Genomic DNA, 27,340 nt, shown 5'->3' on the forward strand with positions numbered 1-27,340 from the left:
CTGGTCCTGATCTGGGTTCATCTAAGAAATTTTATTGGTTCTTTTTCACTCAAAGCTCTTTTTAGTCTAACCGTTTGAGGTTTTCAAGCTGTCATATTTCCTAACCCTTCACAGTGAGCATTCTCTATATTTTTCCTCTTTCTGCATCTAAATAGCCAGTTCTTTGCTGAGTACTTTTTTCCCTCTTGCAATACCTTGCCGAAGGTGGCCAATAAAGGTTCAGATACTCCAGTACTCTGGCTCTTTCCAACTACTTCACTTACATCGATAGGCTGCCCATGGGCTGCCTTTCAAGTTATTACAGGTAAGACTTCACCAAATATTTTCGTTTTATTTACAACATGGTCACACCATTTCTAGGCCCTGATATCGGCTCCATATTTCCTGTCCCTTGACTGCTAAGCCGGCACTTCAATTTTGAAAGTTTGTTCTCGCAGCATTCCATTTCTGGTTTAAACATAGGCATTTGTCGTGATAGGCTAACTGCTGTAACAAATATTCCTAAATTTGAGTGGCTTAATATATTAAAATTTTGTTTCTTGCTCATGTCACAGTTGAATGCTTCGAATGCCCATTCAAAGAGTCAGATTCCACCTAGTGGTTCTGCCATCTTCTTGGGCCTTAAATCTTCAAATGAATGAATCCTCTATATTTGGTAGGAAGAGGGGAATAAAGAGGGTGTGAAGTATTGGTCAAGAGAATTTGTTTTTAGGAAACTAGATTTGGAAGGTTTACATTCCCCTGCACCTAGCTACAAGAAAGACTGAAAAATGTAGTCAGTCTATGGAAATCAGAAGGGTAAAAACTCGGCAGTCTCAAGCATAGCAAAATGTATTCATTAAAAAAAATTATAGCCCAGGAAGAAGGTACAGAAAACTAGTATCAGAAATGGGGAAGGGGAGAAGGAGAGCAATCCAGTCCCTGGGAGGTACCCAAGGACGGGGGACTTCTGGCTTGCTTTTGCGACACACTAATATCCAAATGGTTGGGGCAAGGTTGTGGCTCAGCTCCACAAAATGAGGAGGCACTTAGCGGCTGTCAAAGGTTTGGAAATGTGCTTTTATTTTGAAACTCAGGCATGTGACACTCTATAGCTCGATGCTAGAACACCTGGGTGAGGATTAACAGCATTAGGAATCGACAGCCAGTGATACACAGATCCAGCGTCTCCCTCTCCATTCACTCTGCCAGGCTGTGCGTGGGGAGCAATACATATTGGCTTTGTGGCAGCTGGAAAGCAAAGGTCCTTTTAGGAGGTAACAACAATGACACAAACAACACAACACTCTGCAATTGAGAATAGGCACCCAGAGTCCTGGGGCTAAGCAGTAATGTCAGACCTCAGAGGCATATTGAGGGGAACTTTTATTTCAGATCAATGTCACTATTGGAAATACAGGGCCTGTTTCTCTCCATTTCACTGCTGCTTTGGCAACAGTTTTAATTGCTTCAGGTCGATCTTTGCTCTTCAGAAAGAAATCCCGATGAGCACATTTTCAGGAATGCCCTTGGAAACGTGGTTACTCTTACGCCCCTTCTTTTCCTCCATCTCCCTTACTCTCTGAGTAGGTTGGGTGAGGACCTGGTCTGGAAGTACTCTTGCAGACCTTTCTGTGAAGCAGCTGGAGGTGCAGGAGCTCATTGCATCCCCTCCCCTGGCTTTTGTCTCAACTGAAAACAAAGGTAAGAACCTTGTAGTCAAGTGGACAATAGGCCAGCTTAGCCTGGTTCTTCTTTAAGGGAGGCTGACACTGGACATTGCCAGCCTGGAGACCTGTCCTACGGCCACTCTCTCAGGAGCTCTATTTGCATCCTGTCTTTGGCTCTGAGGGCCTAAGCATCTTTAGTGTGTCTGGTCACCCTGGAAGGGGCAGAGTGAAACATCTGTCTATGCCCCCAAATTTGTCTGCCTTTATCTGCACCTCTTTACCTTAATGGCACATCCTTGGTCAACCCTTGCTTGGTATTTGCTCACAGTGATTTTTTAGCCTCTGTGAAGGATTTCCCCCTTAAGCATCATGCTGTTTTAGAGTTTGTCCTGATCTACACAGGTCTTCCAAAAGGAGTGGTTGCATCAAGCCCCATTCTTGAGCTTGGAAATGATGTTGCTAGTAGGGTCTCATTTCTGCTCTCTCTCAGAGTAGACTGAAAATTATTAGAACAAGTTGAGAGTTATAAAGATGTTATTTTTCTTATTGAGATAGTGGTGGTGATGGTATTGGAAAGTATGCAAAATGTCAGCTGTCCCCAGGTTGCTCTCTGCCACCTTGAAGGCTCCCTTGTTCTTTTGTCCAACATTTAATGACGTCTTCCCAAGCATTAACCACCATGCTAGGCCCTTACCCAGAGAATGGGTAAGACGTGGTTCTTGTCTTTGAGGAAGAAAATGCTAGGGGAGACAGATGCACAAATAAGTTATTGTGATACTGTTATAATGATCAAGTATGAAGATCTTTAAAAGTGCTAGAAAGCACAGAGGAGGGTGTATTCTATTGTGTTGAGTAGGGTGGGGAGCTGGAGGGAGGTCTTTAAAGCTTGTATGGAAGGGATGATTTTTGTACTTGGTCTTGAAGAAAAGAGAATGGTAGGAAAAAAAAAAAACTAATGAGTGGAGGAACAGAGCTATGAGAGAAAATAGGTTAGCCTGGGAACCAGAAACAGTGTGGAGGAACTGAAGGGCCTCTTGGGGGAGTGGGACTGGAATATAAGGAGTCTAGATAGGAGACCATTGGACGAGTCAATGTAGTGTAGCGGTTAAGAGCACAGCCCCTGGGCCCGCCTGCCTGGGTTTGAGTTCTGGGCCCACGATTTACTAACTGGGTGTCCTCAGAGTTACTTGTGTTTTTTGTGCTTCAGTTTCCTTGTCTGAAAATTGAAATAGTAGTACCCACCTGATAGATTTTTGTTTTTCTTGAGGACTAAATAAATTAATACCTAGAACAGTGTTTGTCTCATAGTAAGTTTGATATAAGTATTAGCAATGAAAACAAACAACATCAACAACAAAACAATAACAAAAGCAACACAATCACAATAAATCCCACATAGAAAGCAACATCCTCCAAAACCGACGAGGGATGAATACAGGCAGTGGCTGGGAAGGTGGAGCAAAGAAGTCTAATTGAACATGAGAAGTCTTCCTTCAGTGTTACGCTCAACAATTGGGAATGCTCTGAAACATATATTTGGGTTGGAAATTCCATTTGAACTGAAGCACTAAGGTGCAACTGAACATTTGCATGTGAGTACATGGAAGTTGAAAGCACACCATGTCTCCTCATTCACCTGAGAGGTGGGTAAAGGGCACTCAATGGAGAGAGAACAAACAGGGAATCACCTGTGCTGTACAGCAGCTTAGAATTAGCACTTGAAATGGAGACTAGCCAGTTCACCTTTGAAGCCATGAGTTTTCAGTGTTTTTCAAATCTTAAGTCCATGTGGAGAGCTCATTGAGCAGGTGCCTGGTGGCTGTCTCATACCTAGTGAAAATCTGTGAGTTGGCTTTATCCAGAACACATATCCAGAGCACACGTTTGGAAGGTTGTTGGCTTCATGCACATGCGTGCTGTGTGTTATGCATGTGTGTTGTGTGTATGTACAGATGCATATATGTTAATTCACATCTTCCCATTTCATTTCAAGCCTTGAGCTAATTTCAGCCTAGATATTTTTCTGAGAAACCTTTCCTACTTCTGTAAAGAGAAACTCTGATTCCGAGGGGGCAAAAGGAGAGTCAGTAAGAATGAGATGGGGAAATGGAGATATTCATGTTGTAACTTTAAATTCCAGGCCAATCCTTGGGGTCAGAGTTGACCTTTAGGCACAATTTTTCCCGATTTCCTATTGCAGTGAAGAAAAGGGGGAGAATGAGCTTCTTATTGTCCCCTGCAGTGAAGGTGTTTTATTTTACCTGGCCATCTGAGCCAGGGGCAGGCGATTTTCCCTTCTGTTAGAATTCCTTGGTGAAGGTGACTTCTTCATCCACCAATTGCTTTCCCAGGGCAGTTTTGTTGATTCTCCAAGAACATCAGTTACTGTGTATAAATAGTTCCCACAGAGGTGCTGAGTGTGAAAGAGCCCCTGCTTATTCCCTGACGGGCTGGCAGCAGTGTGGCCACACCCTGGCTTTGTAGCACTATACTTGGGGAAAGGGAAGTGGGCTGTATACTAGGGTGGGGCACTAGCTGGATGTCAGGTTTCCTACTGCTCTGTAGGCTGCTCATGCTGGAGTCCTGAGCTCCACCAGGAGTCTCTCTGGGCTGCGGAGCAAGTGGATCTCCCAAGGGGCTCATCAGCCTGTTCCACACAAGAGTTATAGGAATTGTACAGTCCCAGAACAACAGTCAAGACCAGCATCGCTGCAGCCATCATCCAGATAACTTGCCAGTGCTGACACAGTTTAGGATACATGACTTGTAAGAAATGAATCAATTCTTCAAGTTTGCTGTCAAATGAAAAAAAAAATAGATGGAGAGTTTAGTATATTGGGCATGTATATGATTTCCAGATCCATACCTCTCTGTCTGGAATACCTTCCATACTATCTAAAACAGCGGTTCTCAAACTCAGTCGTGTACAGAATCACTTAGCAGCAATTATTCAAAATGCCCAGCTTTGCTGAATAAGAGTCTCCAAAGATATTCTCTAGGAATCTATAGTTTAAAATTTTTGCCAGGTGATTTTGATGCCACCAGTCCATAGCCTTAATGTTGGGAGCTACTGAGCTAGAACACTCTGCTCAATTTTTTGATCATTCATCCATTCACACATGACTTCATCTCTTTATGAGATGGTCATTGATATCTGAATTCTCCCAAGCTCCAAGATACGAGGTTGCCTGACCCATACTCCTACATATCCAGACAGGATCAGCACCTTTTCTGTACTTAGCAGTATTAGTGATCAATTCCAAGTTCAATCTTTCTCTGCCTCCATGCTCAAATGTATAGTTTGTTGTCCTCAGTTCTACATCTGACAATGTCCAGAGTGGAAAGACTGTGCTAAACTAGGACATTCTTGATGTTAAGTGTTAATTTCGAGGAACCAGATCGACCTCAAGAGCTCACTTCAAATCGTCCCAGAAGTAACCAGAGTACTAGTAGCCTCCAGACACCTTTGGATGTTTTCAATCCCATTAAATTTCATTTTTTAATTTTTCCCTCTTCTTCTTTCTCTTCTCTCTATACTCTTTCCTCTCCCCTTTCCACTCTCTTTTCTCTCTTCCCTCCTTTCTTTTCATCTCTCTCCCCCTCCATTTTTTTTTTCGTTTTGCCCGTTTCACTTCTCTTTTTCCTGTTTCTGTCTTCTCAATCAACCTTTCAACTTTTCCACTCTCTTTGTGGCCTAGTGAAAAGACATTTGGTCAAGTAATCCACTCTAAGGAATCCATTCTTAGAGCTCTCTGGAGAAGCCTTGGATGCATCGATTAAGCTAGAATTTCTTCTTGTTTCTAATCCCAGATCTATTTTTAAAAATATATATTTAAAACATGAGAATACTGAGGATCTCCAAATGGACAAGGTGAAAAAAGTGACTACGGGTAGGGTAGGGGGACTTTACAAAGATCTTGAGGCTCACACAGACACTGAAATATGCTGGCCCTTTGCTGACAAGTAGAAAGCTCGACTTCAGAGTTAGTAGGAAAAAGATGCCTTACAAGGGATGGAATGACTCAACAAATGCCCTCTTTAAGAAAGGACCAGACCTCAGAGTACCTGCCTCAGATGCTAACGAAGCTAAGGCACTGTATGTTTTCTTTTCCATGTGGAAACCCTCTGATGATTGTTTCAGGAATAATCAAACAAAACAAATAGTGAGCACCTTAGCAGAGGTGACATCAGATGTTTTCACAACTGTTAGGAAGGGAGAGCTTGGAAATGGAAGCATTTTTTTTTTCAGCCCTAAGTTCTCTAGTTTTTATGTAAATACAATGGATGCTAAACTGCAGTGTTTCCTTTGGGCCATATTTCCATGCTCAGAACAGGCTGCTACAGTGGGGAGAATTGCGCTCTAACTCCATCCTTAAGTGGGAATGTAAAAAGGTGGTCAAGATTTGGCTTTGTGACCTATAGCTGGTCACTCATTTCCAGCCTATAAAAGAGGTTAGAAATGATGACAAATAAAATTCCTTTGGAAATCAATTTTTGGTTGTTCTGAGTTCTGCCTACTCTTCCATAGGGAGGGGTGAGGTTTTCTCCCCCTTACCTGGGTCTAGATAAAAGGACTTCAGGAATGCTGCTTGGAGAGCTAAATATGCTGCAGGAAGAGGGACATAGTAGACAGGTGTGTGGCTCACACCTGAGAAATCTAAAGAGCAAGAATCTTGCTGAAGTATTTTGTGGCATCAGAGTAGGGGGCCATGATGGGGGAAACTATCCTCCTACCACGAGTGGGCCAAAAGTACATATTTCATTCCAACTGGCTGTAGTCAGGTGAAGGAGAGCTGGCATGGGATGTCATGGATCCTGCCTGGTAATGCTACCTAGAAGCTGAACAATGAAGGTCTGCTTCCAGATGCCCAAGGACAAAGAGGGGGATTTTAAGTGGCTACCTGGAACAGATGCATTTATCCTCACAAAAGAACCTGAAGCTGAGAGAACCTCAGTAATGATGTGAATGTGTGTGGTGCTGGGGTGGAAGAAGCTGCTTTCTCTGAAGGTACCATAAAGCGCCATAATGAACAATAATACCAATCAAGTAATGCCTTTCCTACTTCTTAATCTGAATTCCCTTTCTCAGCATTAACTCTGGAGAGGTCAGACGCTGCGTTAGCAAGGGTGAGGCGTAGGGTAGGAGTATAAGTAGGAGACTGAGAGAGAAGCCATGCTCCCTGTCCCTGATGTAGGATTCTTCCTGAATCAGGCCAGAGCTGAGAGAAGAAAGATGCTTTAACTTTATAAGAAGTTCAAGCTTTTGACTATTTCAGGGAAGTAACCATTTTAATTCTGAAATGAGGTTATTCTTGGAAGTTAAAGTTGACCAGAGGACTTATGTTTCCTGAATTATTGGAAAAGTAAATGAATCTACCTAATACCATCTTAACTCCAGAGAGTAGAATTGAACAGCCCCTAGAAGAAGAGACAAAAGTTTTCTATTGTGTCTTATGAGTCTTCCTCATTCGTTGTGTTACATAAATGTCAGAGGACTGTGTTCCCTGTTTTAATATGGTTAAGATATTGGGTTGATTCACCAAAGTTCATTTAAACTGATCTTTTACAAAGTAATTTTTATAACAGATTACATTATTGTATATTATTAAATGTATATTAAATTCAGACAAAAAAGACTTTAGTATTTGTTGTTGAATCTCTTAAATAAAGGGTTAGCTGCTGGGGTTAGCCAATTATTATTAATATTATTATTTTTATTTTGAAATTTACTAAGTTGGACATGCAACTTTTAATGACTTCAGATGTTTCTTGTTAGTGAGATGTCAAAATTTCATGAGGGAATCATGTTTCAATGTAGGTACCTACAGGCAACTGTGCATGTAGGGGACCCAGGAGTGAATGGATTGCCTGGCCTCGAAGATGACAACTCTCAGAGCCAGTCTGGCTTAGGTTGCAGGTGAGGAAGGGAGCCTATAACTTTGAGTGGGCAATTGATATGACAGCAGTGTCAGCTGTTATGGGGGAAATGATGCCACAGTGCTGGGCCTGAAAAGGCGAAGCCACACCCCTGTGCTGAAGGACAAGGGCCCTTCTGAGGCCTGTGCTGATGCCTTGTACCCATCATCGCCTGTGGTATAGGCACATCCTCCAGGTCGAATGTAAATCTAAAAGAGAGCAAAGGTTGGGGAAGAGAACCAGTGCTCTCAGGATCAGCGAGACCAAGAGGACACTCTTGGATGATGGGTGCAAAGGGTGGCCATTGCCATGTGCTGCGGAGCAGGAGCTGTACAGAGAGGGACTCAGGCACAGCCTTCTTTCCCTGGGGTTTCACAAAATGGGAGGGAGCCGCCAATCGCCTGAGATCAAATTATCTAGATAAGGATTCCAGCCCTGTGCTTTTTAAACCAGACTGTTTATACTCCATGTACCCTCTCTGTTTAGTTCTCTTTTGTTCTTTCTTAGTGTTTGTAAATGTTAGAAGTTCCAGCCTGTGTTAGCTGTATTGAAGGGGGTCAAAGGTAGGGCTATTGTCCAGGCCTGGGCTTGACTGCATTAAAAGGGAGGAAGGCAGTGTGCTGGTTTGCAAGTAAGAGCAGAGAACCCCCAAGTGGGAGTGAAGATACAAGGAGAACAGGATCCATCTGATTAGAGTAGGGACTGTGCTTTTATTGTTAAAACTTGGGGGTTCTTTCATTAAGGGAGGTGGTGCATCCTAGTACAGATTTGTTTTCAGTGGTGAGGCATTCTTCCAGCTTTCCAAGATTGCTCTTCCTTTGAATATTGGGGTTACTTATGCAAGCTGAGGCCTCTCACTCCGGTTGAATCTCTACCAAATGAGTTCTATTGATTGTTCCTATGTGCTTTGAAGCACATCTATCTCACATCTAATGTTCATTTTATTACCTTATTTGTTACATGTGTGTAATTTCCAGAGTCTGCCAGCAATGAGGACACATACCCTATCACAAGTTTAGCAGCTGATTAGATAATTAATCACTTTGGCTGGAGCCACCCTCAAACCCAGGAGAGACGGGCGTTCTAAAAACAAAGATTTTGATGAAGTGTTCCAAGTTGGCAGTAACCACGTTTTTAAACATCAAAATTCAAGACTTCTGATTTGAATATACTGAGAGTCAATAGCGCAGAATATATGAAACCGAGGCTATCATTAAAATCTAGGATGTTGATGTAGTCACTATATCCACATCCATAGGGCACAGGCAGGACAAGATGCAGGATCTTTACTCTTTATCTACACCACACACACACACACACACACACACACACACACGTATGTATTCATATATATTCATTCCAGATTTAGAGAAAAATACATTTGAAATCTAAAGTATATTTTTAATTTTAATTTTTTTTTTTTTTTAGGCGAGGCAACCCTAGTTGACCTCACATATTGCAAGGAACTTGTCAGCTTACAATCTCTTATTTTTTATTTTTCACCCCTATAGCACCTGGTCTTCCTAGGTGGTCTCCCATCCAAGTATTAACCAGGCTCAACCCTGCTTAGCTTCTGAGATCAGATGGGATCGGGTTTGTTCAAGGTGACATGGCTGTAGGCCTTAAAGTATATCAAAAACAAAAAATAGCTATTTCCAATCCAAAGTTAAAATATTGTCCAAGTGACCAAACTTTTTTGATCAGCATGGAAGAGACCTGTTGGAAACTCACCTTTGCCACCACGCTGAGTTTGTCCCTTGCCCCCATCTGTTTTCTCTGCCTCTGTTCTTATAAGAAACCTCTTCTAGGGCTTCAGGCCAGCTCCCTTGACCTTGGCTCTTTCATGGGAATGGCTAGGAAAGGATCTAACTGTGGCTGGGCTGCTACAGGAGTCCCTTGCAGTTTTTTACCTTCTGAGAGCTCCCGATTGCTGCTGTCCTTGCCCTTGACCACCTCTAACACTCAGCCCCAGCAACCATCCCTTTGTTAATTACTTTGGCGCTTTGAGAAATCTTTGGCCTCCACCCCCAACTTGAGTACCCTCTTGTTTTCTGTCGGTTGCTCATTTGGGCCATAGACTCATTGATGCCCTGGACTGACTTCTCCAGAGGTATTATGTAGTTAAATGAATTGTGACCCATTTCAGCAGTGGCAAGGGTTCCAACCTGCTTCTCTGGTTCTTTTCTTCTTCTTCTTCAGTCTCTTCTATCTCTTCAGGTTCCTCAGGACTCTCACTCTTTTGTTCTTCCTCCTCCTCCTTTAGGTCTTGAAGCTCTTTGGTCTTCTTTAGACCTTCCTGGTATCTGGAAGGCAAAAAGGAACAATTGAGTCTGCAAAGGCCAGGCACAGAGCATCCTTTCCTGAGTTCTTAGACGAGGGAACTTGAGCACCTCAATAACGCACTTCCTGTGGTTCCACACAACAGGAAAAAGCTGGGAAGCTCCACTGAGTCCCAAGGTGGCTCATGTGAGTACAATTTCCCCTCACTCCTCAGTCATCCTTCCTGTTTATGAAAGTGTGACACAACTGATAGGGAAAAACTGTGAATGCAGTCTCCTGATTTGGTTCTTGTCCTACAAAGTGTTCAGTAGCACAGAGATGGCATCTGCTTTCTGTGTAACCTTGGTGCTTCAGCTCCTCATAGGGTGTTGGAATGTTTTGAGGAGGTGGCTCGATCTAGGGAACGTGACACCTGTCACACAGGCTTGATGAGAAGTTTCACAGAAGTGCCAGGCGCACAGCTTGTCCTAGCGAGGTACTCAATAAATGTTTACAAAGCCGATGAAGGCATTTACCTGCATGCATTCTGAGAGTACAGAGGACAGCTGTGGGCGAAAAGACAGGCTTTCCATGAGAAATTCTTCTGATCTCCTTCTCTCAGGATCAATATTACCCTGAGCATACACTTTCTGCTTGTCCTACAGCTGAGTATTTAAGGCCGGCACAGTTTGTCTGGGGGCAACTCCAGCCAAATAAGCAACCTGTGTGTGGGCTTGTGTGTGGCAGCCAGGTGTATGTGGCTGCTGCACAGAATCCCACACACAGATGGCACATCAGTGGGAAGCTGCATCTCCCTGGGAGCCCCGGGGAAAGAACTCACAATGCGAAGCCTGGTCAGAGGTAATTCTCGACCTGGCTGGGCTTGGGTTTTGCTCAGTTCTTTGTCTCATTAGTGACTGACCAGCCAGAGGTGCTAATGAAGCTCAATTAGAGAAGGAGGCAGTTGGAAGTTGAGCAGACTCCAGTTTATTGGAAAAGGGGATGGCGAGGGCAGTTCTAGGAAGTGGAGTAGTAGCTGCTCCCAGGCATTTTTGGCAGCAATATGACTGTTCTGGGTGCTTAGGAAGCCTCGGGCACCACCAAGAGACATCTACCAGGACCTTTGATTTCTAGATCATTCTGGGCAGTGATATTCTGGTGGCTTTCTGCCTAAAAAGAGGGCAGTTCTGTTATTGTCTGACCACATCCTCTCACCCTGCTTTCTCCTGTCCTTCCTGTGGAACAGTACTGCTTTTTCTAATGTAGTTTCTTACTAAGCAAGGAGGTCCTGGGGCCACTGGTTGCTTCCCTAAATCCTCTAAGAGACAGGAAACGCCCGTGGGAAGGTATCTTCTGAGACTTGTTGGGTGACCTCAGGGCACCTGAAATCTGACTCACCCTTTGTTGTACGCTTCTTCCTCCATCCTGGCCTTGGTCACCTGGCTAATCTCCTCCAGGCAGATCGGAGTCGGCATGGGAGCAGAGGCTTCACACTCTGGGTCTCCATTTGTTTTTCCACTAGTGAGAAGAGGGAAGTACAAGGCGTCCTTTCAGAGGCAGATTAGGGATCTGAAAACCAAACCATGTCTTTGGCCCAATTCGTGATCACAAGTGAGGAAACTTGTTGGATTGAATTCATTTCAGTCTTTCTACCTTGAGACAAGATTTTATGGAGGCCCTAGGCCATGAATCCTCCATAGACCCCAAACACCAAATACTGTACCAGTTCCCCCTTTTCTTCATGATCCCAGATCCACCTTTATTCTTATTCCAGGAACAAGATGCTGTGGGGTAGACAGACAGCTATTGGGAGCTCCATAGCAGTAAGATGAGGAAGATGAAGGTGGACCAAAATGTTCAGGATCATTCCATTCCTGCGTCCATCTTTTGCTTCATTCATGTAAATATCTACCGAGTACTGACTAAGGCACAGGCATTTTATAATGTGCTGGGACTACATCAGAAAATAAGTGATCTTTACCAACATGGAGCTTAGCAGGAGAGAAAGCCCCCCAAAAGAAAAACATATATAATTCATTACAAATTGTAGCAACTTTTATGAAAGAAACAAACTCTGTTCAGAGACAGAAAGTAACAAGAGAATCAACTTAGATGGAGTGGTTGAAAAAGGCCTGAGGTGGTGTAGCTGAAGCATAGACCTAAAAGATGAGACATCAGCCATATCTATAGCAGAAGGAAGATAAGCCTAGATAGAGGATGTAGGATGCATGAAGACCCTGAGACACAAAAGATGTGGAGATACTTGAGGAACTGAAAAGAGGCGGTGAGGCAGGAGTTAACTTTTGAGACGAGATAAATTTTCAGTGCCTGTGAGGTATCTAAGTGGAGATACCAAGTAGGTAGCTGGATATAACAAAGTGGCTTTGAGAAGAGCTCTAACTGGAGACATTCATTTGGCATCATCATAATATATATGATATTTAAAGTAAGAGGAATGGATAAGGTTGCCTAGGGAGATAGTGTGAGGAAAGATGAGAAGAGGACCCAGGACTAAGCTCAGTTGAAGAAGAAGGAGCTGACAGAGGAACATGAAAAGTAGCAGTCAGATAGGTAGGAGAAAAACCAAGAGAACATGGAGTCCTGGGAGCCAAGAGAGGATAGTGTGCCAAGGAGGAAATTAAATGTATCGTACACACACTTCTGAGAGTCCGCATCAGATGGGTAAAATGTGATTTGATAATATGAAGGTCAAGAAGAGCTTTGATGAAATGGTGGGAGCCAAAGACAGATTGGTAAAGCATAGGCTTAGTAAAGAATGAGAAGTGAGAAAGGGAAAGACATAGAAACAGTAATTTGACTAGGACGGTGAGTTGGAGAGTGTGTTGGGGGAATGCATAGCTGAAGAGGTGGGTCAGGGGATGAAAGCACATTTGAATACGGATAGAAATGATACAGTAGAGGGAATGAGAGAAGGGCGATGAGCAGAGGAACCAATTTGTTTGAAAGGGAAGTAGAGAAAGACCTTAGAAAGAGTGAGAAACTTCTTCTTGGTTATACGAAGGGAGGAAGATCTGTATAGTAGGTTGTGGGTTGGAGATCTGGTAAAGGAAAATGAGAGGGCTCCTATTTGATATTTTAAAATTTCTCTATAAAGTGGAAGACAAGGTCATCTGCTGAGAATAAAAAATAAAGAGGCCTAGGAAGGTTTGAGAAGAGAGAATGCATAAAAGAATCATGTGAGAAAGGGAAAAAATAGACATGTTAGAAAATTTTAGTAGGATGGCTGCGCAGGACTGGAAGCCCATTTGAGGTGTGGAATCACAAGTTTAAAGGAAGTATCCTGATGGCCATGCCTTTCCTCTAGATCTTACTATCCTCCTATGTATCCAAAATTCAGATCAATGGGATTCATGTCAAGGAGGAGCCTTCAAACAAGGCAGAACAGGGAACAGAGCTTCTCAGCCAGGACTCTCAGAGATCACAGCTGCCACCCTCTCCAACTCCTCAGGCAGGCTTTATGTGTGAGCTTTGTACCTTCTTCTCATTCTTGGCATCAGTTTCTCATCTCTTAGTTTTCCTCAGACCTTGTAAAATTTACGTTTCATCATGCTGGAAACCAAAACCCATTGTGAACAAGAAAAATAACACTCTAAAAATATCGGCTATTCATAACATTTCTCCTTTTGCAAATTACATTATCTACTCCCTTCCATGTGACCTTTGTCTAATGTGCAGTTTCCTATTTGTCCAAATGACAGAAACAAGAGCAGGAAAACATAGCTATTGCCAGGGGCAAGGAAAGTAATTCTTTTGCTAAATTAATTTATATAGTAGAAATAAAATATAGGTATCAGACTTCATTTCTTTTACCTAAAGCTCCCAGCCTTAGAGGTTAATGAAAAGCATGTCTGAGGGAGGACAGCATAGTGCAGAGGCAAACATAGGTTCAAACTTCAGCTCCAACACATGCAAAGTACTTAATTTTCCTGAATTCAGATTCCACCACTGTCAAATCAGGATAATAATGTGTACCCAAAAGTGGTAGTGTAAAAATTAATCAAGACATATAAAGAAACTGCAATATGGTACTCAACAAATAATATTTATTATTGTTATTAGTGATGTAGTAAATTTATTGGTAACTTTTGGGAGCAATCTAAGGCTCTTCCAAACCCGATTCATAAAAACTCTAGGCCACTAAATTACCAGGTGATCATTTATATCTTTAAGAGAGGATTTAATATAGATTCTTCTGATACTCAGAATCAAGAATCCTAAATCTGACTTTAAAGTATGGTAAAACTGACATAAAATTGCTTTAATAAATTTCTCAAGTGCCTGTACATTTTGTGCCATAACACTTATGTACCTTCGAGTTTTGCTGACCAAGTGATGGTCAACTAAATTTTCACTATCCTCAGGTTACTGCTCTGTGGAGACTAAAACTTTTCCCTGGTAGATCCAAGAAGCCCATTTTAACAACTTTAACAGGAGGATCCAGGGTCCAGCTCTCCCAGGTGAGTTGATTGCTCTGTTTCACTCAGCTCACTCACCTATGGGGTTTTAGTTGTTAACATGCTTTCACATACATTCTCTCACTTGACACTTCTAATGATTAGAAAAACTAACATCCTGTGTATTGGGCTCTGTGCTAATATCTCACTTAAGACTCTTGAATGACCCAATAAGACAGGTAATAACTATTGTTCTCAGTATGACAGGCAAGGAAATCAAGACTCAGAGAGGTTAAATAACAAGCTCAAGATCACACAATCAGTATTTGGCAGAGCTCAAATTTGACCTTGTGCAGTCTGATGTGCTCTTGCTTGCACTATCCGCCACTCATGTGGAATATTATCCCATTTGAAAGATAAGAAACCCAAGCTCAATTTCATTAAGCGACTTGCCTACATTCACCTTACCAGTGGATGGTGGGCCTGGCTGGGACTCTCACCTTGGTCTTCTTACTTCTTGTCAAAGTGTACTTTCCACATCTCCTTGAGCCCTCCCTTTCAACAGAAGTCTTTTACTGGGCTTCTGAGCAGTGCATGGGGTTCCAGGAAACCTGCTGAGTGGAGCCCTTAGGCTGGGCCATGGATTATGATGTGGACCTTCTTTTAAACACTGCTTATTTAGAGTGAGAGAGATGGGCTAGGAGGACCTTTGATTGAATACTGGATAGGTTTGGAGAAACACACAATTTGTGAATATTTGCTGTTGTTTCCTAACCCCTAGACTGAGCTTATAGTTCCTGAAGTATCTTCTCCAATGATCTGGAGGTTTCTCCTTGTGCATCTTTAAGACTTAGCTCAAATATCTTCTTCTCTGTGGAATCTTTGCAAAAGTTTCCTCCCTGATCACATCTTCTGCTTAAAGTTGATCTCTTCCTCCCTCTGTGCCCTCATTGCACCTCTGTTACAGCAAAACTTGGAGATGGGGCATCATGCTTTATATACATGCCCATTCCTCCATGTGACTGTGATCGCAGAGAGAGGCTTTGTTTGAATTAGAATGGTGATTGACACAGTAAGTGCCTTTGTCTGTTGAGTTGCATTGACTTCACTGTGGCTCACCGAGTTCCTGCCTATTAATCTTGTAAAATGGGCAGATCTTCTCTATAAATGTCTATTTCCTGAGAACCAAATGTTTGAATCGAGATGAAGGAATCTCTATTCATGGCTATAAACTTGGAGCTGGACACAGCCTGTGCCCACTCTAGGAATTTCTGGACCAGACACTCATGGATCTTGGCAACTATTCTCAGCCCTAATCTTTCGTACTTTCTTTCTGGGATGATTCATTAAAATGAGGCTCATTGTTCTCTCATATCTACTGGGTCAACAATGTTTGTCTTTACAGTCAGCTCTCAGTAACATGAGGGCTATTTAGTCAAAATGTGTTGTTTGACCAGAAGGTATATTAGAGTCTATTTTTTTTCCATGTGGTAAACAATACTTGAAAGTAACTACAATCGTTCGTAATGGACAGGTCTTACCTTCTTGAGCTCAGCAATGTCGCTATGCCATCCTTACTGCCATGACTTCCTCAGATGAGCCCAACCCAAGGGACCTGAGCTAGAAGAGCTTCCTTACTCCCTATTACTCAGTTTCAGAATCCTGGGGTCCGCTACTAGTTGATTGAAGGCTACTTCATTCCAGAATACTATCAGCAAAGAGGAATTGCTTTTCATAGGTATTTCATGTCATATTAAACTAATGTAGAGAGGAGGCAAGAGAACTAAAATGTTAAATCAAGCAATATTCAGACACTGCAATATGCTGATCAGTCCTGCATTCAGACCACTATGAAACTTGCAGAACAAAGGAAGATTCTGCTGGGATTGCTAACAACCTACACCATGAAGGGAAAACAGGAAAACAATCTTTAAGTGGCATACTACACAAAATAAAATTATTCATTCTCTAGGGCCAAAACCATGGAAAACCTACTGGATTACAGGCTGGTAATTGCTAGCAGGCCTTTCATGCTACATATTCTTACCTTTTCACACTACATACTCTTATCCTTCACTGCATGTCCATATCAAAGGAAAATGGGTAAACAAAGTCTTTAAACTGTAACTCACAGACACTAAAGAATGATATATAAACTGAATTCCCCAAATACTTGGAGTCCCTCTCAGTGTCTCTACTTTTTCTCTCTCACTGTCCTCGTCTCTCTCTATGGTCTCTGTCCCTCTGAGTCTCTCTTAGGCTCTCTCACTCTGACTCTGAGAGGAGATCATGCTCTGACTACGGAATGTGACCACTTCTTCAATAAACTTTCCTTTGACTCTAACTTTGGCATGTGTTCGAATGTTTTCTTACACTCCACCAAGAACCTTCTTCTCTCTTAGTGCAGGGCTTGAGTCCCCCTCCACATAGGGGCATTTACCCTGTCCTGCATCAAAACGTTAAAGCACTATGTCCTGCTGTTTCAGAAGTGTACAAAAATGGTTTAGAGATTATAGTTAAAATTGCTCAGTGATTTATCAGTGGAATGGCTCCTTTTATGAAACTAGCCATATATGTCATCCACATCTGGCTTTGCTGATCCCCCAGTAAATGTCTCCACATACACCTTCTGCTCCTACCCTATTCTGCCCTCCACTCAACACATAGCCAGGTTCTTTCACAATTGCTCACAAGAGCTCTTTAAAAAATAGCTTTTAAATCCATCCTCTTCTCTCCAGTCATACTGAACTTTCTGTTCGTCTATGACTGGGGATCCTATTACGAGGTTAAGAGCATGAGTTCTGCTATTTATTAACTGTGATGATTTCTCTGAGTGTCTCCTATAAAATAAGGATATTAATACAGTACCTATCTCATGGGATTATTGTAAGGATTAAATTAGATCATTAATGTCAAGTGATTAGAATAGCACTTGGCATAAAGTAAGTATGCAGTAAATAATAAGAGTAATTGTCATTATTAATCATTATTATTCCTTGACTATTCCATACTTTCTCACCTCAGAGCCTGGAATGTTGTTAACCTTTAGTTCACCTAGTTAGTTAGATAACTTTCAGGTTTCACTTTAAATTTCTAGAGGAAATATTTTCTGGGTGTTCCCCCTCCCCCCATCGCCCTGCCCATACCAGGACCAAATCCGGGTTAAGCTGCTCATTTCCTTGTGTGTTGTTCCACTAGCAACCTGTACTTCCTTATGATATGACCTTTTACATTTTAATGGGCTGCTCCTCATTTTTCTTTCCCATCAGACTGTGAGCTCCTTGAGTGAATTCTAAGTGCCTGGCCCCTGGTGACTAATTGTTGAAGGAATGAGAGAATGAAAGACAACAACAAAAAAATAGCTCCTCCTATGTGTGTAACTGCTCTTGAGCTTTCTTCTGTTTTAATCTTTAAGACACTTTAAACGCAGTGGTCCCCACTCACCTGCGGTTTCACTGTCTGTGGTTTCAGTTACCTGCAGTCAACTGGAGTCCGAAAATATTAAATGAAAAATTCCAGAAATAAACAATTCATAAGTTTTAAGTCGTGTGCCGTTCAGAGCAGCAAGATTAAATCTCATGTCACCCTGCTCCATGGCACTCGGGATGTGAATCATCCCTTTGTCCTGCTGTACGCACTACTGGCCTGTTAGTCATTTAGTAGACTAACATGGTATCACAACACTTGTGTTCATGTAAGTCTTATTTTATTTAATAATAGTCCCAAAGTGTAAGAGTAGTGATGATGGCAATTCAGATATGCCAGAGAGAAATATCTTATAGTACAATAAGATATTTTGAGAGAAAGATATCACATGCACACATCTTTTAATATAGTATACTGTTATAATTGTTCTATTTTATTTTTAGTTGTTAAGCTCTTACAGTGCCTAATTTATAAATTAAACTTTATCATAGGTATATATGTATAGGAAAAAAACAGTATATATAGGGTTTAATATTATCCACATTTTTCAGGCATCCACTGAGAGTCTTGGAATGTATCCCAAGGGAGGATACTGTACCATTCTTTATACTTTTTTCTAAGTCTACAGGTCCTAGACCCTTGTTGAGCAGTTTACTAGGAAATGACCCAGTAAGTGACCAAGGCTCAGAATTCTCTCAAATCACACCAGGCAATGCAGTCAACTCTCAAGTATTTGCTTGAGAACTAGCCACGGGCAATTTGATCTGCTCATTATTTTTTCCCTGCTTAGCTAATTCCCTCTTGCTTGGCCACTGTATGCTAGGAAAATGTGAAACCATTTTTACAGACTGGGTGTATTCTCAACAGAAGAGTCAGCCATAGCATGGGCAATGTATCACGGTGATCTCTCTGGGTAGCCCATAAGAGTGAGCTGCAGAAATTTTCCTGGAGCTTCTTTCTTGAGTTGCCTCAATCCTCACCCTGACCTTATCTTTTCTGGTTTTTTTTTTTTTTTAATCTTTCCAAACTTCGGAATGGTGCTATCACCATTGATGCTCATTCATTGCCACTTCTGATTTTGAGCTGCTGCCTGCTATCCCCAGTTTCGCACCTCACCTTCTCCTACCAAGGATAGCTTAGGTTTTTGATGATCCCCACTGCCTCAGAAAGAAGCTCCCAGCTGGCCTGAACATTAGTTATACAGGGCCCAGGCCTGCCTTGTTATGACTAATCTGTTGAGGAGAGAGGGAACATAAATTTTTGCCTTTCCTGGCTCTGCAGGCCAAGAGTTGGGAATGGACCCCTGTTGGGGGCCCTCCTGGAGAAGGGGTTGGTGCACCCACATGTAGGATTGGAAGGGAGAATTTTAGTGCACATCTCACTCAGGGCATAAGTTATCATTTCTGGAGAAATTCAGAGACCATGGACTAGACACTGACTCTAGGGACGTGGTAAGATTCTGTAACCTTGGTTACTTCCATATGTTCTTCAGTTTGTCACCCCCTTACAGTTTCCTTGTAGTGATTAAGAAAATAATTAAACAAAGAAACCAACAAAAATACCCTATACGACATGAAGTAACTTTGAGCTTATTTGGGGTAAGGTGGCAAAGAGGAAGTGCTGGGCAAACTTTGAGACTAATGTGGCGTGAGTCACTAAGGCATAGGTTGGTGGTTGATATACTGAGAGGTGAGGAAAACAGGCTAAGTCTCGGGGTGGGGAGCTTGGGAACTTGCCTGTACTGAAAAGGGGCCCAACATAGACATTTCCTGCCAGGTCAAGCAAAATTATTTTAACAGCAATGAAAAATAAAGGACTAAAACTGTCTCAAAGAAATGAAGAAGGAAGAATAGGGATATATGTTCTACCGAGTGAGGAAAGACACAAGGGGAAAGTTCTGAGAAGTGGCAGCTGTGATCCAGATGTTTTCCAGCAAGCAAACAAAAGAATTTGAAAAGCAAGTTGTAAACTCCTCTGAGTGTGTAGAAACAGCCTGACTTACTCTGGCTGAGGATAAAAAGACCTACAAATTTCACAGATTCCTAGAAAAGTTAGGCTTAGCAGACACTGTTGGTTGCCCATCCAATATTCATCCCCTTCCTACTTCCTAACAGCAACATGATTTTGTTTAGGAATTTACTCTTTGGAACTATTTTGCTTCATGGGAAATTGACCCTGTCTTTCCAGGGGATAGTTTGAGACCATGATGACAATCCCATTCCCAAAATCCTGTGATTGGTTTAGAAAAGGACCATGTTCCAAGTTTGCCAACCAAATAAAAAGGAAGACTAAAGGCTCCTGGGTTCATACCTAAGAAAGAAACATGAGAAGAGGTGGTCCCTTTTCCTCTAGATATTATTATGTCTGGATAGGATACCTGGAACTAGCAGCCATTTGCCATAAGCCTACCGAGGAAGGCAACATATAAAGTGAGCAGAGACAAAGAAATTGTAGAGGCCAAGCTGGGACCCTACTGTGCCACACCTGGAGCAGCCCCATCTCAGGACTTATTTAAGCCCCTTTAAGTTGGGGCTTGCTTACATCTGTAGCCCAACGAATCCCAAATAACAGAGAAAGCTTCCATTTCCTCTGGTCTCTTCTTAGATTGTGGTACCCTTGGCCTCAGCCACAGCATCTTCCTGGTCTAGGAATTTTGCAAACTGGGTCTAAAGTCTTTGTGGGGTCTCATTTTCCCTAGAACTTAATTTGCTTTCCATTGCATTTTGCGAGTAGGGATGGGAGGAAAGATGAGTTGGGGAAGTTTTCCTCAGAGGTCCCCAAAATTCAGAGGAAAATTGACAAACTTACTTTTCCAAAAGTGCAGGCAATGCTGAGGTGACGACAGGTAGGTTGCCTTTCCCACTGGGTGATTCTGACTGAATGGAAAACAGGAGACAGAAAATTGAGGATCAGCTAGAAGGAAGAAGCCAGAGCTGCTGGGTCTCTGACGATGCTGAGGGTGAAGGGGCTGCCATTGCTTTTTCTCTTTACCCTTCTCCCCGTCCCATGCTTTCTGATCTTCATTTGAGACCAGGCATTGGCCCATTCCTCAGGCTTTCTCTGTCCTCCTTTCCTCAGTATTCTTTCTCTCTGGGGCACATGCAACTTGCAACTTTTTCTTCTCCTCTTCCGAGTTCCACTGAGCAAAGAGAAGAGTTTACACTGGGAGGCTCCATTCTGGAGGAGAGCCATCAGTTTTTCTGTCTCCTGTTTACTGACTTGGACTAAATACCATGGGCCTCCTACCAAATGCAGGCCCCACAGTCCCCGGGATGGATTGTTGCAAGCCCATCAACTGCCCTGGAGATGTAGCTCCAAGCACAATTCTCAGGAGATGTCTGTCATTACTTAACACTCGAGCCATCAGACATTTCTTCATACTAAATTCCCTAGGACATTGTTTTGTTGTAATAGATTTGATTTTAACAATTGTTATCAACTCTGGCTGCCCATTAGAATCACCTGGGAGAGAGTTTTTGAAAGTAGTAATCCAATTCAGAATCTTGGGGTGGGGCCTGGGCATAGAATGTTTAAAAAGCACCCCCACATGATTTTAATGTGCAACTCCTCATTGCCAACCCCTAGTTTAAAGAAATTCATGTATTTAGAAACATTTATACATTTAGTATGGGAAATGGGTTCTTTAAAATACACTAATTAGCCCTTTCCAAGAACCTTAAAAAAATTTTATTTTAGTTTCCTTTGTTAGCGGGTGACTTTGGAGTTTGTTGATTTCATGGACGATTGAAATGCTCAAGACAGGAAGAGGTAAAAGAAGTTAAAGGTTATTGCTACCTATATACCAATAGGCATAAATAGAGCTTGAATCTACTTTTCCTATTGTTTACACAATCAGACTGTTTCTTTACAGAGTAGTGCTAATCATGGACAGGGCATAGAGAAACAACTGGAGAAAGAATGAGAGGTTTTCGATAGGATTAACAAGATTCACAAAGGCCTGGGATCTGGAAAATATTTTGTTATATAGGAACTGTCTTTATTTAAAAAAAAATTGAAATGGATATTTTTCTGATTATAAGTAATATATTCTTACAGAAATATAGAAAGGCATCAAAAAAAAATAAAAATTATCTGTGGTTTTACTGCTGTCCAGCAATAACTGTTATTAAGTTTGACATATATTCCTCTAGAATTTTCTGTCTACACATGAATAGCACTTTAAAAAAAAATACAAGACAATCGTACTGCATATACTGTTTTATGTATATACTGTTTTTAATTGCTTTTTATTAATAAGAAATTATGGAATTTTTGCGAATAAAGATTAATATATTTAATCACTATTTTTAGCAGCTACATCAAAACCTGTGCCCTGTCCATGACTAGCACTGCTGTATAAGGAAACAATCTGATTAATAAGGGATTTCTATAATCTATTTAACCAACCTCTTATTTATGGCCATTTGGGTAGTTTCCAGTGTTTCGTTGTTATCAACAATGCTGCGATGAGCCGAAGCAGGATAACACTGGGTTTCAAAATTCACGCTCTGGATTCAGACGGCCTCGGGTTCACAACTCAGTTCTACCACTTACTATACGATGTAATTTTCAACTGTTTAAACTGATTGCAAAGTGGGAAAAAAATCATACCCACCTTGGTGGGTTGTGGCTTACGCATGAAAATTGATATCGTTCATAAGGAACACTCTCAGAGATGCCAGCCTCCTGCTCGAGGATACTGAGTCTTCTTCTCAGGGCAGAGGAAGATAAGGAAGGAGTCTAGTTTCTATTCTTGTTAACACATAGCCCAGAATCTGTAGTGGGAATGCCATCACTTTGTTGATCTTGCCCTCATCTAGGTCACCTCCATATTAGTGAGCCTGAGGAAGATGTCAAACATTCCCAGCAGTCAAGCATCATCATACTTACCAGGACTGGTAAGGAGGGGAGGGGAGATGAGCTTGGAGGTTGACTGGGCAGGTTCAGGGCATTAAACTTGGGAACCACAGCAACGCTGACCCTGCGGCGGGGCATGTTCTGTAGAAAGAGAAGTGACCACACCACAGTCATGGAGAGTGCAGCACCCACAGTTCAGAAAGTCCTGGAAACGCCTACTTGTTCCTAATGTTGTAATAACATTCACTGCATATTTTGGCTTTGGGGTAGCGATGGTGGGGGTTGGTGTGGAGAAAGTACCCTAAGTTGATGCAAATTTTCTGTTAGTGATGAATGATTTCTCAACGTGTTTCTATTTTAGCTTCTTAGATTCTGAATAGTGTATGAAATCATTAGCGATACCAAGGTTTACGCATCATTTAAGGGATGGTATAGTCAGGAAAATCATGAGTGAGAAAAGGTTGGAGGATGAGCTAGAAGGTGTAGGAAGGTAAATTAGAGAATGGCCAGAGGTTCTCTGGCACCCGAGGATCCAGAATGAATGAGCTCCTGGGGGACTGTGGGACTTCTGCTGTACTCCCTCTGGGAGCCCTGGTATTCCTTGAACATGCATACCTTTCCCAGCGTGAGGGACATGGACCGCGCTGTGCGAGGGACCCCATCTTCTGCAATAGGAGGGAACAGAGAATTCAAGTAAGTTTCCAGAGTAAGCTCCAGCAGGAAGAAGATAGTCAGAAACTAAGCCAATGCATCTATTGTCCAGAACTAGCCCTCAAGGGATCGTCCAAAGGTCTAGGTGTTGGAGAAACTGTTTGACACCTCACCCTCTGAGACAATCATCTGCAGAGTGGGGACTTTTTAAAACAGACCCTTTATCCTAATTCTTCTGTGCTCTGTGAGAAGCTCCAGTCTTGGACCTCTTTTCGCCACCTGATGCCCCTGCATAGTCTCTGAGTAACAACACCCTGGAGAATGCATGAAAACTACTCGTAGCAATACCAAGCCTTATGGGGTCATTTCTTGCTCATTCAAGGGACTTAAAAGTTGTACCAATCATCTAGGTTATGTTATCATAATGAACAACCCCAAAGTCTTTATGGCTTATAACAAAGATTTATTTCTTGCTTATGCTACATGTCCATTTGCTTTTGAGTTAGCAGAAGGCTCTGCTCTGCATTTCCTTACTCACTACTCAGGTTAATGGAGCTTCTACTATTCTGGAGCAGTGATGATTGTCATGTCAGGTGAAAGAAACATAGGGAAAAAAATGCACACTGGTTTCTTAAAGGTCTCTGCTCAAATGTGACACGTATCTTTTGCTCACATTTTATTCACCAAGTTACATGGCCTCACCTAACTAGAAGGGGATGGAGAAATGTGCCCAGAAGGAAGAGAAAGGGAATAATGAGGAATAGCCTCAACTAGAGTAACTACCACACTCACACTACCGATTTTAATTTCTACGACTTTTTCTCATTTCTAGGAGTTGTATTTTATTCTTTTTCGATAATTATATTCTTTTGGTTTCATGTTTTTGATTTATTCTTTTATGCTTCTAATAGTTTTAAACATATCTTTTTAAAATTATGAGATTATTTTATTATCCATGGTCCTTAGGATATAATCCTGCTGTGTTTGGTGTGTCTGATGGTTCTTGCTTATGGTGGATTAATTTTTTTGCATATTTTATAATTTTATATTCTAAACTCATATTCAGTGAGGTTCGGTTAGAGGAATCCTGTGTATCCTGGGTGGAGGGCGTGTCTCTCCCGAGTGGCTTTATGTTTGTTTCTGACAGGGTTCCTAGAGACTCCATTGTGGTGTTCTTTTCAGATCCTCCGCATATTGCATCACCGCTTCTGTCATGGCATGTACTTTTGGGCATGCATTTTTTCCTATGAGGAAGGAGAATACACTTTTTTTCTATTAGAGCCCAGGGTGGAACAGACAAACTTCCTTGATTCGCTTCTCTGCTTTTTGTTCTTTTCCTTGTCCATGTTCTGTCTAAAGATGTAGTCGTTGGAAAAATCTTAACTTTCTATGGGCGTCTCAGAGTCAATTCTCTGCCATGGGTGTCCGAGGCGTCATCTCAGATTGTGTGTGAGTGAAAAAGCCAGGCACCCAGATAACTGAGGCTGACTCTTGCCCCAAGGAGGTTACAGGGTCAGCTTGGTTTCAATTCTCTTTTCTTTTCTTGTATCTGAGTACTTCAATTTCTTTTCTTGTAGATTCAGCTATTCTTTTAGACTAATGTTTGCTTTATTTTATCTAGCAGAAAGTATTTGTAGTCAAAGCATTTTCAAGTTTTCCAGTCAGCCAAAATAGCAGAACCAGAAAGTATTTTTTATATACAAAGAGCTCATGCAAATTAATAAAATACCAACTTTACTAGCGGGCATAAGATATACTAAGAGAATTTATGAAAGTGGACATTTGAGAAGGTCAAAAAATATAAATTAAAACAATGAGGTGAGATACAATTTTGAACCATCAAAGCCAAAGATATTTTTAAAATGAAAGGACAAGCACGTCAATGGTACAATGAACTGAGCATTATTGTAATCTGTTAAATGGACATATCTATGCATTATTTGAAAATAATTTGCTTTAAGAGCCTAATGTCTTTCCCCTGAGCTATACACATCTAGAAATCTATGTTAAAGAAATAATACAATCAGTATGTTTTATATTTAGAAAAAAATAATAGGTGTTATTTCTTTTAAATGTGTATCACCTTTCTTGAAATCAGAGATATTTTTTATCTCACTGTAAGCTTCAGAGTCTCAGGCAAAGACAAAGAAGTTATGCAAAGGCTTAAAAACAAACACGATTAGGGAAGAGTCATAGAATATCTGATGGACACTCCTGTTGGGTGGGTGCTGGCCCCTTTACCAGCTTGGAAAACCAGTAGAATAGGAACGAATGTCTAGAAAGTACTTATTCATCATTCAAGACTCAGCTATCATCTCTTTTCTTGTTGTAAGCACTTTCGCATGCCCCTAGAGTGAGTATGCTCCCCACAGAAGTCTGCTTAATTCTGTCACAGGACTGGCTCCACTGACCTGTCTTGCCCACAGGTTGGGAGCTCCTTTGGGTCAGGGACTTTGTGCCCCGTACCTCTATATTCCAGTATCATTTGGGACACACCAAAGGCAATCAATAAATGTCTATAGAATGAAGAGATGAGTTTTATGGGTAACTGCTCATTCCATAAATCTTAGCTAAGGTGGTTCATAGGGGACATTGTACTTTGCAATACAATTATGAGGGAGCCCACATATTAGGATTTCTTTGATGGCAACTTCCCAACTTCTAGCACTGACAGAGAGCAGTTTGTTAGAGGTCCAGATGCATGTGGGTCGGAAGTCTTATTGCCAAGATCCAGAGTAGACAGTCTGGAGAATGTGTACACTGCCTTCGGACTCTGGGAAGCATCACTGATACTCCCAGGAAACTTGTGAAACTTCTTGTTTATAAAGGTTTATAAAGGTTTCTCCATCTGTTATACTTTCTGTACTTTCCCTCCTCCTGCTCTTGGTAACACGGATGTTTGCATTCTACAGGGATTCCTGTTGCTAAAAGGTCTGTTTTTTTCCTGCTAACGTTACTCTCATCAGCCAGAGCCTAAATCTGCTCCCCTCATGTATTACCACGCTGAGGTCAGACGAATCACCTAAAAATACAGTCTGACTATGTCAGGTGACATAGATTCACCAGTCATTCCTCACTGCCAAGAGGACAGAGGCCAGGCGAGTGGCCCTGGCCTACCAAGTCTCACCTTCAACTTGTCATCAGACTCTAACACTGCAACCACATCAGACTGCTTTGTGTTCTTCCCATCTCAACCCCACCTCTGTAAGTGCTGTTTCCTCCCCCTGGGATGCATTTTCCCCTTTGCCTGGAAAACTTTTTACTTTAAAACACTGCCCAGATGCCAGCCCTCTGTTAAACTTTCCTTGACTCCCTCAAGCAGAATTCAGGTGGCCCCTCTTCTGTGTTCCTATAGCAATTTGTATAGAATTTTTTTTAGTGTATTTCTTTGAAACCTTTGTCTTGCCCACAAATCTATTTATCTCAGCAATATCACCTTTAGCCAAGCTCCCACTCTACCCCCACTGCCCAGATTTTATCTCCTGCCTGGACTATTATAATAGCAGCGTCGTGGGGGTTCCCTGTGTCTGGCTTTGCTTCAGTAATGTACCTGCCTCATCAAAGTCAGAGGGAACCTTCTGAACTCCAATATGACCACGTCATCTCCTTGACTAAAATCCTTGGTTGGATCCCTAAAGCTTTCCAGGATGAAGTCCAAATTCCTTAGCATGTGCTGCCTAAAAAGGAGACCCAAAGCACAAAGAGTCTGGGGTCTGTCATTTCACAAAGTAGAGTGAGCTCGTGTGCCCTGCAGACTTTGTGTCAGTGGTCAGCTGCTCCAGTTCATTGTGTCAGCTGTCAAGAGTCACTTTGGGGCCACTCCTGTTTTCTGGTTCCACGCTCGCAGGTGCACTGGGGAAGCTGTTGTGAGGCCCCTGTGGGCACATTGTGCAGGAACAGTGAACCTTGCTCAACCTGAAACAGGTTCTGGGGCTGCTCTGATAGGTGTGATCACAGCCTAGAGTCATCAAGAACCCACACTGCAGGGCCAAGATGAGGGCAGGACCCTAGTTCCTTACCCGAGGGGCCGCAGCTACGGCTTGAATTCTGATTTGCAAGCTTTTTAAATTCCATGAGCTCTGCATGGTCCTTCTCATACGTCCTCTTCAGGTTCTCCACATACTGCATCATCACCTCTGTTGCCTTTGACATGCGCTTTTCCTGCAG

General features: G+C 42.1%; 1 protein-coding gene and 1 pseudogene across 11 annotated transcripts in view; both read right to left on the reverse strand.

The window, feature by feature from the left end:
- Window positions 1–1,004: 1,004 nt before the first annotated feature.
- Window positions 1,005–27,340, reverse strand: part of IRAG1 (inositol 1,4,5-triphosphate receptor associated 1) — a 102,325-nt gene continuing 75,989 nt past the window's right edge. For 4 of the 11 annotated variants that reach the window (XM_016147336.2, XM_016147334.2, XM_016147340.2 and 1 more), the window contains 7 exons: window positions 27,193–27,334; window positions 23,138–23,187; window positions 22,556–22,663; window positions 20,474–20,541; window positions 11,223–11,342; window positions 9,731–9,868; window positions 1,007–4,444 (listed from right to left, as the gene is read on the reverse strand). In XM_016147336.2, the coding sequence (XP_016002822.2) occupies window positions 4,201–4,444; window positions 9,731–9,868; window positions 11,223–11,342; window positions 20,474–20,541; window positions 22,556–22,663; window positions 23,138–23,187; window positions 27,193–27,334 (870 nt within the window). In that variant the 3' untranslated portion in view covers window positions 1,007–4,200. Of the gene's footprint in view, window positions 4,445–9,730; window positions 9,869–11,222; window positions 11,343–20,473; window positions 20,542–22,555; window positions 22,664–23,137; window positions 23,188–27,192; window positions 27,335–27,340 lie in introns of all 11 variants that reach the window. The other 7 variants (XM_016147339.2, XM_016147338.2, XM_016147337.2 and 4 more) reach the window with 3 other exon arrangements.
- On the reverse strand, window positions 9,068–9,186 carry LOC118603210 (annotated as a pseudogene).

The sequence above is a fragment of the Rousettus aegyptiacus genome, unplaced genomic scaffold, assembly GCF_014176215.1.
Source record: "Rousettus aegyptiacus isolate mRouAeg1 unplaced genomic scaffold, mRouAeg1.p scaffold_m13_p_5, whole genome shotgun sequence".
Lineage (NCBI taxonomy): Eukaryota > Metazoa > Chordata > Mammalia > Chiroptera > Pteropodidae > Rousettus > Rousettus aegyptiacus.